The sequence below is a fragment of the Physeter macrocephalus genome, chromosome 11 (genome assembly GCF_002837175.3).
Source record: "Physeter macrocephalus isolate SW-GA chromosome 11, ASM283717v5, whole genome shotgun sequence".
In the NCBI taxonomy this organism is placed as follows: Eukaryota; Metazoa; Chordata; class Mammalia; order Artiodactyla; family Physeteridae; genus Physeter; species Physeter macrocephalus.
In genome coordinates this window covers 57,556,159-57,574,067 of record NC_041224.1, presented here as the reverse complement: position 1 = coordinate 57,574,067, position 17,909 = coordinate 57,556,159, and the positions used below count along the sequence as shown (strand labels likewise).

Here is a 17,909-nt window from a genome sequence, read left to right as displayed (position 1 = left end):
GTGGAGGATTACTGGACTGAATGTCAATATTATGTCATAGTATGAGTGTGTTTCGTGTTTGGTAATTGCAATCATTGTTGCTTTTGTTGTGGTCATCCATTTACAATGCTTGGTGTCAGTTTATTTATCTCTTGTAAAAATAAAATACAGTGTGTGTGTGTGAAAAACAAAAAAAGCTCAGGTGAGTTCTGGCATCTGCAGCTCTGAATCTTACATCCTGGTTAACTGTGTCTGGCCAGTCACCTGGGAGGTGACGACCTGGGAGCTTGGCTCTCTCCTCGGGTGGTAAAAACTCTTTCTTTAGAGCAGTGTTCTCTAAAGCTGCATCTTACATTGGGATCATCTGGGAGCTTTAAGAACCACAGAAGCTTGGCCCTTACCCCCTACATTCTGATTGAACTGGTCTAGGGGTAGGAAGGAGGGATTTGTGATTCTAACTGCACCACTGCTTTAGTGTTGAAAACTTTTAAAGCCTGAGGTGGTTTAAAATTAAGCATAGAGGGGGCTTCCCTGGTGGCGCAGTAGTTGGGGGTCCGCCTGCCGACGCAGGGGCCGCGGGTTCATGCCCCGGTCCGGGAGGATCCCACGTGCCGCGGAGCGGCTGGGCCCGTGGGCCATGGCCGCTGGGCCTGCGCGTCCGGGGCCTGTGCTCCGCGACGGTAGAGGCTGCGGCGGTGAGAGGCCCGCGTACCGCAAAAAAAAAAAAAAAAAAAAAAAATTAAGCATAGAGATGAATCAGTTCATCAAACCATTGGTATTAATATTTAGGAGTAATCTGTTGTATGTAAAGGGGTTGTAATATTTACAAGAATCCAGCATGTCAGTGAAAGAGAAAATCTTATGATTCCTATGGAAATTTATCAATTGATTGATTTTTGGACAGTGATTTTTTTGAGAAGTGTAAGAGAAGTCTACTAAATTTGTAAACAATATCAGAATGTTTATGATATTCGAGATTCACTTTATAGGTTTAATTTATTGCATTTAACGGGATAATTTAAGAATTTAGGAAGCATTTGAAGTGCTTAAAATATTAAATTTATTCTTTCAGTTTAAAACATTTAAGGTAGTTTAATTATGCTTAAACATGGGACCAAACTTTAATCAAAAGGCTTCCTTGAATCCCAAGTGCCGCAGAGAGGCTAGGCCCGTGAGCCATGGCCGCTGAGCCTGCCCGTCCGGAGCCTGTACTCCGCAATGGGAGAGGCCACAACAGTGAGAGGCCCGCGTACTGCAAAAAAAAAAAGGCTTCCTTGAAAGTGACTTAAAATTTACTAGTTGTATAAATATAATAATAAGATTGTAAAAATAAATTTAAAAGTTTGAGGAAAAGCAGGATTTAAATTTTGTAAACAATTTAGTATTAATTTCTAAAACTGAAATAAATGCAAAAATTTATTTTCTGTGTATAAAAGCAACCATTAAGGACAACAAATAATCTCTCCACCCACCCCCATTTGCTGACACTGGAGCTGTAAATACAGGACCTTACTACATCTGCCCCTCCTCTTTCCCAAATCCACAGCAGATATCACTAATCAATCCCAGCACACTTTCCTTCTGGACTCAGAAAGTTGCCTGAATAGAACACCCCAAGCCACAATTCCAATCACTTGGAGCTGACAGTGAGCTGGAACCAACTTGCCATTTCTTTATTCATGCATGAATGCATTCATCCATCAACCAGGAGCTAGAGCAGGGTCTACTAGTATCTCCACACTGGCACGGGCCTCAGTCAGCCTTATTTCAGTGTGGTTTGGGTGTTCACCCACCTCTGGATTCTCCCAAAGAACCCTAGTGTTAGGTAAGGCAGGGATTATCACTCGCTTGGAAACTGAGGGGCCCCTGAAATGGTCAGGGCTGGGGTTCAAAGCCAACTCCACCTGAAGCCATGGCCACTCCCTTTCCAATACGGAGAGACCAAACACAGTACCCTTCTCCCACCTGTAGAAGCGATCGGCTTTTATGATCATGTCCACCAGGCTGACACGGTTGAAGTGGGCGGCCACTGGCAAGGTGGTTTTTCCTTGCTGCGGGTAAGAAGGGAGAAGGGAAGCCAGAGTTCCTATAAGAGGGTGTAGGGTGGCCTCTAGCACTGACTACAGACCCTCCTGCCCAAAGAAAGTGGTTTCCAGCAGTCTACACTGGAGAGCAGAAGGGTTTTCTGGGAGTAACTCTGGGTGTGGACAAGTCACAGGTAGAATAAGGCAATAATTCCAGCAACCACCTCTTGTGTTCCTCTAGAATAGGAGGACTTAAAGCTTATAAAACTCAGCCTGCATAAGTCTTCAAGGTCATCTGTGAGATAGATGTTACCAACCTCATGTCTCAGATGAAACCAGAACCCAGAGAAAGGGCTTGGGCTCCTGTGTCAAGTTTGCTGCCTCCTCTCAGGTTTCCAGCCCTTTGCTCCAGGCCTCTGGCACAGTGCTGGCCTCCACCACCTCCAGGGACCTGCGGGGAGATGGGAAGCTCCTCTTCAAGCTTGGCCAGCTGCCCCGGGCCCCAGCTTCCCTCCCAGGAAGCCCTTCCCAGGTCCAGCCTCAGGGCCTGTTCCCTGCCCCCATCTCTTTCCCACACCATCCCAAGGGCTGGGCCACGTGTGCAAGGGCCCTTCCCCTCATGAGCCTTTGACCTCTTCAGCCTCATACTAAGCCTTCAGCTCTTCTCGAACTTCTGGCCACCTGAGGAGGTGGCCACCCCAGAAGCACTGTGACCCGGGAAGCTTCCCCCAACCCTGTTTCACACGTACGGAGTTGTGGGGTGGTGACATGCTGTTCCTCTAGCTCTCTTCCCCTCTCCCCAACAGATGACTCAAGGAGCTCAAAGTCTGATGGGGCCCATGAAACAGAAGACAAACGTATCACAGGCAAGGACCAGGAGAGGGGCGGGCCAAGTGCTGAGGGACCTCAGAGGAGGCAGGGGAAGGTGATGGAGGGGCAGGAAGGCTTCCTGGAGGAGGTTGCCTTTGAGCTGATATATAACAGATGGGAAGCCTTGAACATTCTGGGAGCAGGAGGCATTTGCATCAGGGTCTCTGGCAAAGAGGGAGTCATGAAAGCTTGCAAGGGAGGCTGGTTGTGAGCAGAGGTACCTTATCTCAGGTTTAAGTTAACCCCAGCAATGAGGAGAATATCCGCTATGTCCTGCCAGGCATGCTCGGCGGCAAGGTGAGCGGTGTCTGCTGCCTCTGGAAAAGAAGCCAAGAGGACGGAGAGCAGAAAAGCATGTAGAGATGGCCTGTGGCTCAAAGCCAGGACAGGACCAAGGTGGGTACACTCCCAACTGGGCCTTAACAGAGTTTCTCTAAGAAGTTATGTGGGGCTTCCCTGGTGGCACAGTGGTTAAGAATCCGCCTGCCAATGTAGGAGACACAGGTTCAAGCCCTGGTCCGGGAAGATCCCACATGCTGCAGAGCAACTAAGCCCGTGCGCCACAACTACTGAGCCTGCACTCTGGAGCCCATGAGCCACAACTACTGAAGCCCAGGTGCCTAGAGCCCGTGCTCCCGACAAGAGAAGCCACCGCAATGAGAAGCCTGTGCACCACAACGAAGAGTAGACCCCGCGTGCCACAACCAGAGAAAAGCCCACGTGCAGCAACGAAGACCCAACGCAGTCAAAAATAAAAATAATAATAATAATAAATTTATATTAAAAAAGAAGTTATGTGGGAGGGTAAACTGGATTTAATCATAAATATAATACTCAGCAAACTTAGTAAATAACAAAAAAGTAGAAAGAACAAAGAAAAAATACCACTCGCTATCCCACCTAAATCAACCTGTTAACAGTCTTAGTACATTTCTTCTAGTATTTTCTTTAATGCAGAATGTTTTTAGTTTTATGGTTTTACATATTTGAGATCATCCTGTATATAAATTTTGCACCTGTATAACTTCCTGCATATTATAAACTATAAACACCATTTTTTATAACTCCATAAGAGCCTATCTGTGCCTATACTATAATTTAACCAAGCACTTCTCTCTTATTAAGTATTTGGGGCCCTTTTTGAAATGAAAACTGATAGACTGCTGCAACAAATATCTTGGTGCATGAGCTCTTAATATATTTCTTGAGGCTCAATTCTCAGACGTGCAAATACTGACCATTTTAAAGGTATATGTTATATTCTGTCAAATTGCTTTCCACCACTAGTGGTTGTGTGTGGCAGCCCTGAGGATTGTATGGTTGAGGGATGGATTGTGGGGATGGGGATTTTTAAATCGCTCCTGACTGATCACAACTTCAGGACTCAGAGGCCTCTTGTTACACAAGAGGGAAGATCCCACATGCCGCTGAGCAACTAAGCCTGTGCGCCACAACTACTGCACCTGTGCTCTAGAGCCCAGTCACCCCTGCCCTGGGAATTTTCCCTAAGGGAAAAAAAAAAAAAATCAATGAAAGGAAAAGGTTGCATGTAGCAAGATGTTTACCACAGTGTTCTATACATCATGACAAAAACTTGGAAATACTCAAATGTTCAAATTAGAGGAATGGTTGATAAAATAATGCTACCTTCAACAAATATTCAAACAACTTTTGACAAGCTGAAAGGGCAATTCCTCAATTCTGGGCCAGGCTAGTAGACCACAGTCAAGCCCTGCCAACCTGGGAGGGTTCCCAGAGGCTCCATGGGGCCCAGATGGTTTCTGCAGCCACTTACATTGTCAACACATCCAGGTCACTGCCGGTGTCGATGAGGAGCTGCACCAGGACGGGGAAGTTGTGCCTCACGGTGATGTGCACAGGAGAGGCGCCCTGCTGTGGGGGTGGAGAGGTACAGATCAGTTGATGGGTCCCTCCCAGGACTTCCCAGCTGCAGGTTGGTGCTAGAAGATGGGATTTGGGAGGAGTACAGTAAGCCCCCTACGTACGAACCTTCAAGTTGCGAACTTTCAAAGATGCGAGCGTGCGTGCGCATGTCCGATCACATAAATTAATTCACATGTCTGGCGTACATTGTCACATGCGTGCATCCTCTACTAGTCATGCTTTTGTGTACTTTACTGTACAGTACTGTTGCTGTGCAACACGAGGAGCTTACTGATGAAGACCTGATGGAACTGGAGGCTCAGAGAAAGGACAAAGAGACACAAGAGGAAGAAGAAGTAACTGAAGAAACGAAGCGATTCAGGACGCAGGAAATGGCGAGGGGATTTTCTTCATTTGAGGAGGCACTGTTAGTTTTTGAGGCACAGGACCCGAACACAGAACGGTACACGAAAGTTGCAGCAGCCGTTCAGAATGTAATCCAGTGCTACTGTGTCATCTATGACGAGAAAAAAAGAGCTACAACCCAGACATCACTGAATCATTTTTTAAAGAGGGTAGATAGAATTGAATCCAGCAAGGAACCAGAACCTCTGCCGTCAAAGTCAGGCATGAGTGAAATTGCAGCTTGCCCTCCGTCTCGTATTGCTGACGATCCTTCAGCTCTACCGTCTCCCACCTCCTCTTCCTCCTCCAGTCAGTAACTCTTCTTGCCTGTTCACTCGATGCCAGCCCCTGTATGCCAGCTGTTGTACTGTACTCCTGTACTTTTCAAGGTACTATACTGTAAGATTAAAAATGTTTTCTTTATTTTTTGTTTGTTTTTTATGTATTCTTTGTGTGAAAAGTATTATAAACCTATTACAGTACGGTACTATACAGCCAATTGTGTTAGTTGGGTACCTAGGTTAACTTCGTTGGACTTATGAACAAATTGGACTTACGAATGTGCTCTCGGAACGGAACTGGTTCATGTGTAGGGGACTTATTGTATAGATAGTGCTTCTGAGTTTGGACCTTCTCACTTCTCGGATGACATGAGTGGCCTGAGGAATTTACAGCCCACAGCCTGAATCCCTTGGGCCACAATTGATCCTCATGGTGGGTGGGAGCCTGAAATCCCAAGTTTGAGACCTTGCCATGCCAGGAGCTCACTACGTGACTTTGCGCAAGTCATCTCGCTTCTCTGCTGCTCTTCATCTGGCAAGTGATGCTTGCTGAGGTCCCTTCTAGCAACAACACCTTAAGATTCTCTGCTATCTAATTTACTCCACACATGAACCTAGCAAGTATATAGGAATGTTATTCTTATTCGTACTTTCATCTTACAAATGAGAACACTTAACAAGTTCATAAAACTTACATGACTCACCCAAGGACACGTAACTAATAGAGACCCTGTGTTACTGGACTTTCTACCCCCGGCATCTAGGTAGGTGCTCAACAACTATTTATGTATGAAATGAATGAATGAGAGAGCCAGCCGGGACCAGAACAGAGGTCTCACCCAAACCCAACATTCACCCAAGGCCTCACTCAAGGCTGGAGGACTCCATCTCCAGTGGTTCCCTGTGACCAATGACTACATGACAAAGTGGAGATACTGCCACAGCATCCTTCTGTCTAGGTGTATGGTGACACACATCTAGTAGAATAGTACAAAGCCAGAAAAATCAATGGGATAGCTCTATACTTACTGTGGAAAAACACCTTCACGTGTTGAGTACCAAAAGGTGACAGAACAGAACACACACACATACAACAAAAATGCCCATGACTGCCATTACTAGTTTAGGCCAGAAAAAAACAGTTTATGGATATTGGAAAAGAAGATTTAAACTATATGATTACTTGTAGGCAACGTGATTGTATATCTACACAGGTCAAAATAGTTATTATACCCCCACCAAAAAAAAAAAAAAATTCTAGATAAATCAATGAAAAGTCATATAGGAGATAAAAATACCAAAGTCAATAGCATTCCTGTATTGAATGCCCACAAGAAATGACATATTTTAAAAAGATAGTCTATTTGCAATGATGGTCAAAATATATAAAGTACCTATGAAGAGTATAATTGGAAATGGCTATTACAAAGCCAAACAAAAACCATAGAACATCACTGAGGGCTACAAAAGAAGCCATAAAGAAATGGCAAGACATGTTTGTAGTGAAAAAATAAAATACTACAAAGATGACCATTTTCTCTTATATTATTTACAGGCTTAATGTAATCCCAAACCCAAAGAGCAATAAATGACAAAAAGTATTCTGAAACACATATAGAAAAAAAATTAGAAACCTAGGTAAAACTAACACAGAATTTCAGCAGTGTCCTCAGATCATTGCTAGATAACTGTGAAATCAAAATCAGGCCCAAAGAAGGTCTCCTGGGAGAGTGAATGGGCAGACACTGGAAACTGGCTCAAGTGCACAACTTGGATGAGCTAGGAAACTTTTCAGAGCTTTAATGGCGGCTCTCCAGGAAGCAGCAGGCCACGGAGATAAAATAACCAAGGATGCTGGATATGGCCTCCATCGTCCTGGAAATAGGTCTGTGGGAATGTGGTAGGAAAGGGGAGTGGCAAGAGAGCAAGTATTGCTTTTCATTGTTTTACATTTTATTTATAGAAACCTAAAGAACCAAAAAGAACAAAAGGTATCTGGTGAAAAGCCTTTTTCCCACCCTCAACACCCATCTGCTCTGTCCTCCCCACTCCAATGGTAACATCTTGGTAACTGCGGCTAACAAAGCCACAGTACAATATCCCAGCCAGAACACTGACATTGATAATACCCGCCATCTTACTCAGATCTCCCCAGTTTCACTTGTAGTCATTTGTATACATGTGTGTTCTATGTAATTTTCTCACACGTGTAGGTTTGTGTATCCCTTAAATAGTCAAGATGCAGCACAGTTCCATCACCATAAGGGTCCCTTGTGTAGTCCTTTTATAACCACACCCTCCTCCCTTCTCTGCCCCACGCCCCTATCCCTAGCCCCCCCGCCACCACTAATCTGTTCTCCATTTCTATTTTGAGAAGTGAGGTCCTGGGAGACTCAGCAGTGTATCCCCCGCCTCCCCACCTTCCATCCAGGCCCCACACATACATGATCAGCCACGTCAGTGCTGCCTCCTGCATGGACGAGGGCCCAGGCCATGTCCTCAGGGCCACCGAGGGCTGCGTAGTGGAAGCAGCTCTGCTTTTTCTAGAGGGAAACAGGCATCAATGCAGCATCCTAAGGACCCCTCACAGCAGGGTTTACAAAGCACTTTGAGATTCATTATCCCATTCACAGTTCACAACCCCCCTGGGACTATTATCCCCATTAAACCCTGAGGCAGGAGAAATCAATGACTTGCCCAGGCCTGATGACTAGTAAAAGGAGTTCACTATGGTCTCAGGATATTCCTCACCTCCAGTCACAGGCTCCGGAACAAAGGCCAAAGCCTTCACAGTTCCTTAGCCAGTAAAGACACGTGGAGTATAGACCCTGAGGAGATGGTTTTCAAGGAGGGGGACCAATAAGATTTACCTGTACAGGGCAAATCCCACCCAGCATGTACTGTCCAGCTGGAGCTGGTCTAAGCACATCCGCAGAGGAGCCTGGCAGGGCCAGAGGGAGGGCTTCTTCCTGGATGAGACTTCTCCTCAGGCAGGACCCACTAGGTAACCAACTGTCCCAGATTACTTGGGACTGAAGTTTCCCTGGATGCGAGACTTTCTGTTTTAAAATCAGGACAGTATGGGGCAGACCAGGATGAGTTGGTCACCCTCCCAAAGTCGAGTCTGAGCAAGTTTACAGGGTGGGTGGGAATCCATCCTCCTCCCAGTGGGAAATGCAATCACTTTGGGTTTGCCCTCTCCTCAGAGACCCTGCTGCACGACACTGCCAGAGGTGGGAGTGTCAGAATAGCCCGTGGCCTCTGCCAGAAACCTCAAGTCAAGGTTGGAGCATGAGACCCGGTGAGGTGGGCAGCTCCAAGCCACCAACGACCACCAGCTGGATCTAACCCCCTGAGTCTCTAAGCTCCTGAGCTGTTACTGCTGGGGAGGTGGCCATGGCATGACCTGTCTATGCCCCCTCCCAGTGCCTAGTGCTGGGCACAGAGAAAGGGCCTTTCTGACTAAGGAGCAACACCTTGCTGATGGAAGTGAAACAGGAGTGAAGGGGGCAGGGCACAACCTTTAAAAGAATGACATAGCCATAGTACATGATGAAAACTAATGAGAACCAACTAGGTCCAAGATGGCAGAAGATTCGACCTCCAGTAGACCTTGAGCCTCATTATATGCTCACTGTAATACCTTAGCATGCTAAATGACACGCCCACCAGCGCCATGACAGTTCTGAGGCTAACCGTAAAAGGCCAAAAAGTGGGCAGTGGCCCAATTTCTGGAAATCCCCACCCCTTCCTCAAAATAGTTGGAATACTCCTCCCACTCATTAGCCTATGAAATTACCCAGTCCATAAAAACTAACCACGCCTTATTTCGAAGCCTCTTGCCTCTTGCCTTCCAAGATAGCCCACACTAATTTGTGTCTGTGGAGTGTGTTTCTCTCTAAATAAATCTGATTCTAACCTATCACTTCGTCTCCAAATTCTTTTGCAATGAAGAAAGAACCTTAAATTCACCAGCATCAGAAGGACATGGCTGCTGCCCTGGGACAGCTACTTTCCCCCTCTTGGCTGTAATGTCCCCCGCTATGCCCCTGCGGTAGTAGTCTCCACACCTTCCAGGGGAGGAAATTAAATGTTTTGTGGTTTATAAAGCATTATTCACATTTAAGGGAATTTACGATTTATATTATTATTATATTTACATTTGCCATTTTGCTATTTCTTTTCTTTCCTTTTCTTTTCTTTTCTTTTTTTCCGGCTGAGCTGCACGGCTTGTGAATCTTAGTTCCACGACCAGAGATTAAACCTGGGCCCTCGGCAGTGAAAGTGCAGAGTCCTAACCACTGAACCACCAGGGAATTCTCTTTGCTATTTTTTTTCTGAATGTCTCTTGTTTTTTTTTTTGTTCCGTTTCCCCTTGACTGCCTTCTTTTGTGTCAAATATTTTTAGCATATCATTTTCATTCCTCCTTTTTAAAGTATTTTTGCTATTATTTATATTATTCACTATTAATATTATTTTTGCTACATTGTTGAAATTTAGAACAAGAAGAGAATTCCAGACTCTGCAGCCGTTCAACCATCCAAGAAAGATTATTTGTCACTGATCTAAAAATAAAAAGCAAAACAAAAACACCAACTTCCTACCTAAAGAAAGGCCACAACCCCCTTTTCAAGGACACAGAGAATGTCTAATGGCCAACTCACAGAGTGCAATGGTAAGGGAGAAAGAGGCCTGTCCCAGAGTCACACCCAGGCCCCAGCTCTAATTGCGGTGTGGCCCTCATGTTGGGGACACCCCACCCCTACCCCTGCTGGGCAAGGCAAACGTTTCAGGCCATGAGCTCTGGAGTCAGGGGAATAGGCTTTTCAGACTCAGCTTTGCTTCTTACCAACTTGCGACCCGGGAAAGTCACTGAACCTCTTTCATCTGTAAAATGGGGGGAGTTTTTCTGAGGTAATAGTTATGAAAGGGCTTTGTGAACTGTCACGTGCCCAGCAATAAGACACTAATGGGTACTGAGCTCCTATTATGTCCCAGGCAATATGCTAGGTATTTAGCCTTCATAGCAATATAAAATAGTAAGTATATATCACCTCCAATTTATAGTTGAGAAACGAGGCTCAGAGAGATTAAGTAACTTGCCCAAAGTCACAGAGCTCAGCAGTAGAGAAGTCAAGTCCAGAACCCGAGCCTGCTCCCTCACAGCCTTGTTCACACAATGTTCAGGAATCATCGTGGCTGCTACAGTTGACACAGTCACGTCTCTGCAGGCAGCCGAGGGCACACACCAGTCGTGCGTGAGGAGGCCCGGCTACCTGGGTGAGGGCGTTCGCACTACTCCCGGCCCTGAGGAGGAGCTGCACACAGTCGGGGTGGATCCCTTCAGCAGCTGCGTGCAGGGCAGTCAGACATTCCTGAAACACAGGGGAGCGGTGTGAGGATGGCAGGAGGCTGAGGCCAGAGTCTGAGACCAGAGGACACACCTTCTGCCAGGGCTCTGGGGCTCTTTGAGCTCTCCCCTCCCTGCAACTGCAGACATGACCTGGTGATCTGTGGTTCCCTGAGCCCCGCACCTGATTCTCACCTTGAGGGGCATATGGGGCATTCACTCCCTCCGCCACAGCTCTGCTCGTGTTCTCCCTGCCCTCCAAGCCGCCTCATCCCTGCTCTGTCTGTTCCCTCCTACTCCATCCTGGCCACAGTGACCTCTCCCTTCTTTGAACACACACTGTGTGTATGACCTCTCCATGATCCCTCAGGCCCAGTGCCCCTCTGAGCCTGGAGTTTTGTGCTGCTGCTCGTCTTTTCCTCGTGGGCTGTTTGACAACACGTCCTTGCTCCTGGCTTCAGAGCCCCTACCAGGGGAAATCAGGCTGCACCATGGGCTGCGGGCTCCTGGAAGGCAGGGTGCAAGCCAGTGTCACACATCTCTGCATCCTCCAGGTGGTGACTCACCGCATTCCGCTCTTCCAGGTCCGGCCTGACGTCCATGAATCGTTGCAGCACAGCCAGGTGGCCCCAGCGGGCGGCCAGGTGAAGGGTTGTGTTCCCCTCCTGCGGGGAGAAGGGCTCCTGAGGGGTCAGTGGAATCACAGACCCTTGCAGGCCCTGGAGACCCGCTGGAGCTGAGATCCAGCGAGGGGAGACATGTCCAGGGTTATAGAGCAAGTTGGTGACGAGCTGCGGCCCTGCACGCTGGGCCAACGCCACCCTGCTCTGAGAACTGTGCCCAAAACTACCAAAAACCAGGGGCACTTTCAAGGGCCAAGTTCTGGTCTCTTTTCTTACGCTTTAAGACAGACACATTACTTTAAAAAAAAAAAAAATTTAGGGCTTCCCTGGTGGCGCAGTGGTTGAGAGTCTGCCTGCCGATGCGGTCTGGGAAGATCCCACATGTCGCAGAGCGGCTGGGCCCGTGAGCCATGGCCGCTGAGCCTGCGCGTCTGGAGCCTGTGCTCCGCAACGGGAGAGGCCACAACAGTGAGAGGCCCGCGCACCGCGATGAAGAGTGGCCCCCACTTGCCACAACTGGAGAAAGCCCTCACACACAAACGAAGACCCAACACAGCCATAAATAAATAAATAAATAAATAAATAAATAAATAAAAATTAATATCTGCTTAATAAAAATACTTAAAAAAATTTTTTTTTTAAATCCCTATTTTTCCATGCTCCAGTCTAAGGCCAGTCCCAACTCGTGACCTCGGATCCACCCCTCCCTCTGCTCAGGCCACAGCCCCAGAGACTCTCCTTGTGCTCAGGCTGTGCCCAGCAGCCACATGGCCCAATCGCTCGCCTCCTGTGTCTTTGCTCAAGATGTTAGCTTCTCATTGAATAGTGCAGCCCACCGTGACCACAATACTGAAAACCACAACTCCCACCTCCTGTTCTCCTGATCCCCTTATCCTGCTCCACTTTTCCTTTTCCCCCATAGCACTGACCACCTAACACCCTCTACAATCCACTTGTATACTAGGCTTGTTGTTTATTGGCTGACTCTCTTGGCTGGAACACAAGCATCACAAGGGCAAGGATTTTTGTCTATTTTGTTCTCTGAAGTTTCCCCAAAGTGCCCGGCTGGGCCCGTGAGCCATGGCCGCTGAGCCTGCGCGTCTGGAGCCTGTGCTCCGCAACGGGAGAGGCCACAACAGTGAGAGGCCCGCGCACCGCGATGAAGAGTGGCCCCCACTTGCCACAACTGGAGAAAGCCCTCACACACAAACGAAGACCCAACACAGCCATAAATAAATAAATAAATAAATAAATAAATAAAAATGAATATCTGCTTAATAAAAATACTTAAAAAAAATTTTTTTTTAAATCCCTATTTTTCCATGCTCCAGTCTAAGGCCAGTCCCAACTCATGACCTCGGATCCACCCCTCCCTCTGCTCAGGCCACAGCCCCAGAGACTCTCCTTGTGCTCAGGCTGTGCCCAGCAGCCACATGGCCCAATCGCTCGCCTCCTGTGTCTTTGCTCAAGATGTTAGCTTCTCATTGAATAGTGCAGCCCACCGTGACCACAATACTGAAAACCACAACTCCCACCTCCTGTTCTCCTGATCCCCTTATCCTGCTCCACTTTTCCTTTTCCCCCATAGCACTGACCACCTAACACCCTCTACAATCCACTTGTATACTAGGCTTGTTGTTTATTGGCTGACTCTCTTGGCTGGAACACAAGCATCACAAGGGCAAGGATTTTTGTCTATTTTGTTCTCTGAAGTTTCCCCAAAGTGCCTAGAATAGGGCCTGGGCACATGATAGACACTCAGTAGATATTTGTTCAATGATAATACATAATGTGATGGAGAGCTTGACCTGTGTCTCCCGGAACTTGAGAACCAGAGGACTGGGAGCAGCCTCACCCTTGAGAAGTCTAAAGGTGACAGTGACAGAGCCAAGAGAGGTGGCTCCACTGGGCAGGCAAAGGGCACAGTGTTCTTTGTGTTGGAAGTGTTCCCACAGAGGGCAGCCTATTTGTGATCGTCCTTAAAGGGATCTTGCTGCAGGAGGGTAAGGGACCCCAGGGAAGAGGAGGAAGCTGGACGTGGCCAGCCTGAGGAAAGGTATGTCCCTACAGAGGAACCACAGATGGGGGACCAGGACAAGGACCCTGGAGGGACCCACAAAAGCATCCAGAAGGGAAGACCCAGCTTCAGCCATGCATCATGCCCAGAAGGCCATGGGGACAATCGAGCTGAACCAGTTACAGGGGCCTCCTGGGTCAAGTGCTTTCCTCTGCCCTGGTCTGTCTCAGTACCTTCCCCAGGAGACATTCAGTTTAGGCACAGATACCTATAAAGGGCCCAATGAGGATGTGAACACATACAGAAGCCAAAGCAGTACTTAAAGTAGTTAAAAACATACCTGCCCCCATGATAGATAAACACACACATAAACAGCTATAACTATCTTACAGGGTCAAGGAGGAAACATCTACATTTCCTTTATGATCATCATTATATTATATTAATAAATAAAATTAAGTTTAAAAAATCCCCTCAACAGCTTTTTTCGGCTCTTCTCCCACCCACTCCATGGTCGGCTCGCCACAGCAAGCAAGGGTCAGGCTGTGGGCGGTGTAGCCACAGCCTGAAGTCTCTGTGTTCAAAGAGACCGGAAGGAAGTGTGTGAACGTTGGGGTCTGGCACGTGCCCCCAGTTAGCAGAGCTGTGGAAACAGGGCAGGGCTTCCCTCTTCCTTCTGGATTATAAATATCTACTTCCTGCCCTTTGAAGCTGCAGATGGCATGGACCTCCTGCCAGGGCCCTCACACTCTGCCCAGGCAGGACAGGGGGCTGGGTGGAAGGAGGCCTTGGCCTTGGGCCTGGCCTCTCCCCTCCACCTGTGGGGACATCCAGGCTCTCCACCTCTGTGGGGCCCTGTCAGCCTCTCCTTGACATTTCCAGAGGAATTAATCACTCTCTCCGGGCTCTCAATGCCTCCCTACCACAGCACCTGCAGCGTGAGGCATGTTGTCATCTGTTCTGACAGGTCTGTCCCCCTACACAGGCTGGCGGGTCCTAGCACGAGTCAGACCGTCAGTGGCCCAAAGCCTTGAAAAGCTTACTGTGCCCTCTCCCCAAATGAAATTCAAAATGAAAACATTCCTCATTGGAAAATACAACACTTAACAGGGGGGATATGTAATTTTTTTTTTTTTTTTTGCGGTACGCAGGCCTCTCACTGCTGCGGCCTCTCCCGTTGCGGAGCACAGGCTCCGGACGCACGGGCTCAGCGGCCATGGCTCACGGGCCCAGCTGCTCTGCTGCATGTGGGATCTTCCCGGACCGTGGCATGAACCCATGTGCCCTGCATCGGCAGGCGGACTCTCAACCACTGCGCCACCAGGGAAGCCCGGGACATGTAATTTTAAAAGCTTCTTTCTAGAATTTCTGATTGCAGGATTCTGGGTAAGTTCATCAAAGCTGAACTTTTCTTACTTTCTAGTTTGGTGCTCCTGCTCTCTTGGGGCCCTGAGTACATCATTTTTTTTTTTTTTTTTTGCCTCCTAGGCAGATGTGTCCTGGCAAGGGTCATCCTTTACCCCTGTCTGTACTCCCAGTTCCTGGTTCAGGGCCTGGCACAGAGCACAACCTGCTCCGCCCATGTTTCTGAAATGAAGGAAATCAGCCTGATCTGAATTTCAGAACCTGACTTAGCCTTTTCATCCTGAAAGGGTGAGTGTGGGTGGACGGATCTGGTGCAGACGCCCAGGGCTCAGGGCCGCAGGAGGCAGCCTGATGAGAAGGAGGAGCACAGGGGTAGGCATCAGGATGCTGGTTCCAAACCCAGCTCGACCTTTGTCTTGCTGTGTGACCTTGGCTAAAGTATCCCCTTCTCTCGACCTCAGCTTCCACATCTGTAAAATGGGAAGGTTGAACTGGCCCTTGATCTAAGATCCTGTGATCCATTGGTCTGTGAGCTCTGTCACTAGCTTTGTAAACAGAACTCCTTGTATCCTAGCCAAGCATATTAATCAGAAAATTAACAGTGGAATTCTTCCCTTTGTTGGAAGCACTGTTTAGAATTTCCTGCAACACATTTGCCTAATGATTCGCAATGGTCCATTGATACAAGTCATTTGTAGGGTAGTCCCCTTGGGTCCCAACCCCTCATCTATTCTCAGATAGGTGAATTCCTGCTTATAAGCTCTCCACCCTGAATGAATTGCTCCCTCCTCAGTGGTCTCATCCTACTTTTGCCATAATCATAGTAGATTACTAAAACACAAAGAAAGCAAATAACCAGCAGGCACGTGGCTACTGTCCCCCAACTCCTCCCCATTCCCCCCAGCAACAGACATCCCCAGTGGAATCACAGCCCCGCTCAAACCCACTCCAGGCATCACTACCAACCAATCAGATTTGCCATCCTGGCTCCCCACATTGGCTCACAGCTCTTTCCTAGGATTGTGGTTGAATTCCTTGATTAAGAAACTGTGTCTTGGGCATCTTTGTGCTCTTCACCCACAGCACACGGCTGGCCCATAGTGTGTGCTCGAAAAATGCCTGCTGCACGAGCATCAGACACACGCTGGTCTTTGGGCCACCAGCCCCTCTAGCACGCTGCAGTTGGCAGCAGACACAGGTGAGCTGCCCGTGACCACCCCGGTCAGGAGCCCAGAGCCCGGCCCTCCCCCTGGGACCCATGGTCACAGTACCTTGTCTTTGACACTGTGGTCACAGCCAGAGCCCACAAGGAAGTCCAGAGAACCCAGCTGTCCGTGCTCCGCAGCCCAATGAAACGCTGTCCTTCCCAGCTGGCGGCGGAGAAGAAAGTGAATCTTCCTTGCCCTGCCCACCTGGCCTCAGTTTCCCCAACCACACTGGGCTTGCAGTGCTCCAGACACTCTCCCAACCCTTGCCCTATACACCCTGCCTGGAAAGCCCAGACCATCTTCCCAAGAAGACCCCACTTGGTGGGTCCCTCCCCCACTGAAATCCTCCTGTGGCTCCTGAATAACGGACCCATTCCTGAGGCTGGGGGTTGAGATCTCCATGAAGGCCCCTATCAACCTCTCAGGCCTTCATTCCCAAGATTCTAACCCATCTGAACTCACACACCAAAAGCTCTTTTCCTCTAAAGCTCTAGCAATTGTCTCTCCTCCATCTGGAATGCCCCTTGCTTTCTAATCTTACTGATGAAATCTAGTTCATTTACCAAGTTCCACCTCCTCCAGGAAGCAGAAAGCACTGTCTCCCTTCTCTAACCTGTCTAGTCCATATCAGAGTCTCTCTGAGGGAACTGACCATGTGCTACTGGCGTCCTGCTCATTTGTGCCCTAATGCCCCTTCTAGACCAGCAACTCCCTGAGGTGGGGTCCAGTCTGCACTACCCATGGCTCAAGAGATGCACTCAAGGAATGTACAGGAGAGGCCCCAGGAATCCCAAGCCCGATAGGAAGGACACACAGCCCTGAAGCCACACTCACCTTGTCAGCGTGGTCCAGGGCCACGTCCTCCAGGTCCTCTGTTATGAACGCCAGCACTGGCACGTGGCCTTTTTGGGCTGCGCAGTGCAGTAAGGTCAGGCTATCCTGGAAACAAGCCCAGGGTGGTCCCTGCAGTCTGTGAAGGGAGGCCCTGCTCACACACTGGCTGTCTCCCAAACAATGAGTGTTTGGGATCAGAACAGCTTTCCAAAGGAAACCACACTGAAAATGGGGATAGGCCCCTGGGACATCCGCAGGACCCACTTAGCCTCACGGGGGCTGGTGGGAGTCAGGATGCCAGAGTTCAAATCCCAGCTCCAGCATTTATCAGCTCTGTGGTCTTCGGCAAGTTACCTATACCTCTCTGAGCCCCCATTTCCTCATAGGTCAAGTTAGGATAATACAGGCTTACTGTGCTTTGCTTTATTGAAGGTCTCTTAGCCCCAGAAGCAATATTTAAGTGAGGGAGGTTTGCAAATCCTATGTTTATAGCCCAGAGCTTCTACCCTGGTCTTGCATTACAGCTAGATTATTTGGAGTACTTTTCCAAATAGATTGTAACCATCAATGGGTCATAAAAATCAATGGAACAAAAAAAAAAAAAAAAAAAATTAATGGAACAGTCTTCTACATCTTGACAGTGGTTTGGGTTACAGAGGAGTAGCACTTGTCAAATTTCAGGGTGTAGGGACTTCCCTGGTGGTGTAGTGGATAAGACTCCACACACCCAATGAAGGGGACCTAGATTCCATCCTTGGTCAGGGAACTGGATCCCACATGCACGCCGCAACTAAGAGTTCACATGCCACAACTAAGAAGCTGGCAAGCCGCAGCTAAAATGAGGAGCCCTGGAGCCGCAACTAAGACCTGGTGCAACCAAATAAAAAAAATAAATAAATAAATAAATAAAAATTTTTTTTTAAACTCAGCTTGTATTTCATTGTATACAAAGAATTTGAACTCTAGTTAATAATATGCATGCTGACATATTTAGAGGGAAGTACATTGATGTCTGCAATTTATTTTGAAATGCATCCAAAATCTACAAAGAACTCTAAAAACTCATCA

General features: G+C 48.0%; 1 protein-coding gene across 1 annotated transcript in view; it reads right to left on the bottom strand.

Annotated features, from left to right (window-relative positions):
• ANKDD1A (ankyrin repeat and death domain containing 1A) overlaps window positions 1-17,909 on the bottom strand; it is a 33,435-nt gene that overhangs the window by 1,466 nt on the left and 14,060 nt on the right. Inside the window, 8 exon segments of the mRNA XM_028494927.1 lie at window positions 1,929-2,030; window positions 3,087-3,188; window positions 4,680-4,766; window positions 7,888-7,986; window positions 10,721-10,819; window positions 11,361-11,459; window positions 16,071-16,169; window positions 16,842-16,946. Coding sequence (XP_028350728.1) covers window positions 1,929-2,030; window positions 3,087-3,188; window positions 4,680-4,766; window positions 7,888-7,986; window positions 10,721-10,819; window positions 11,361-11,459; window positions 16,071-16,169; window positions 16,842-16,946 — 792 coding nt within the window.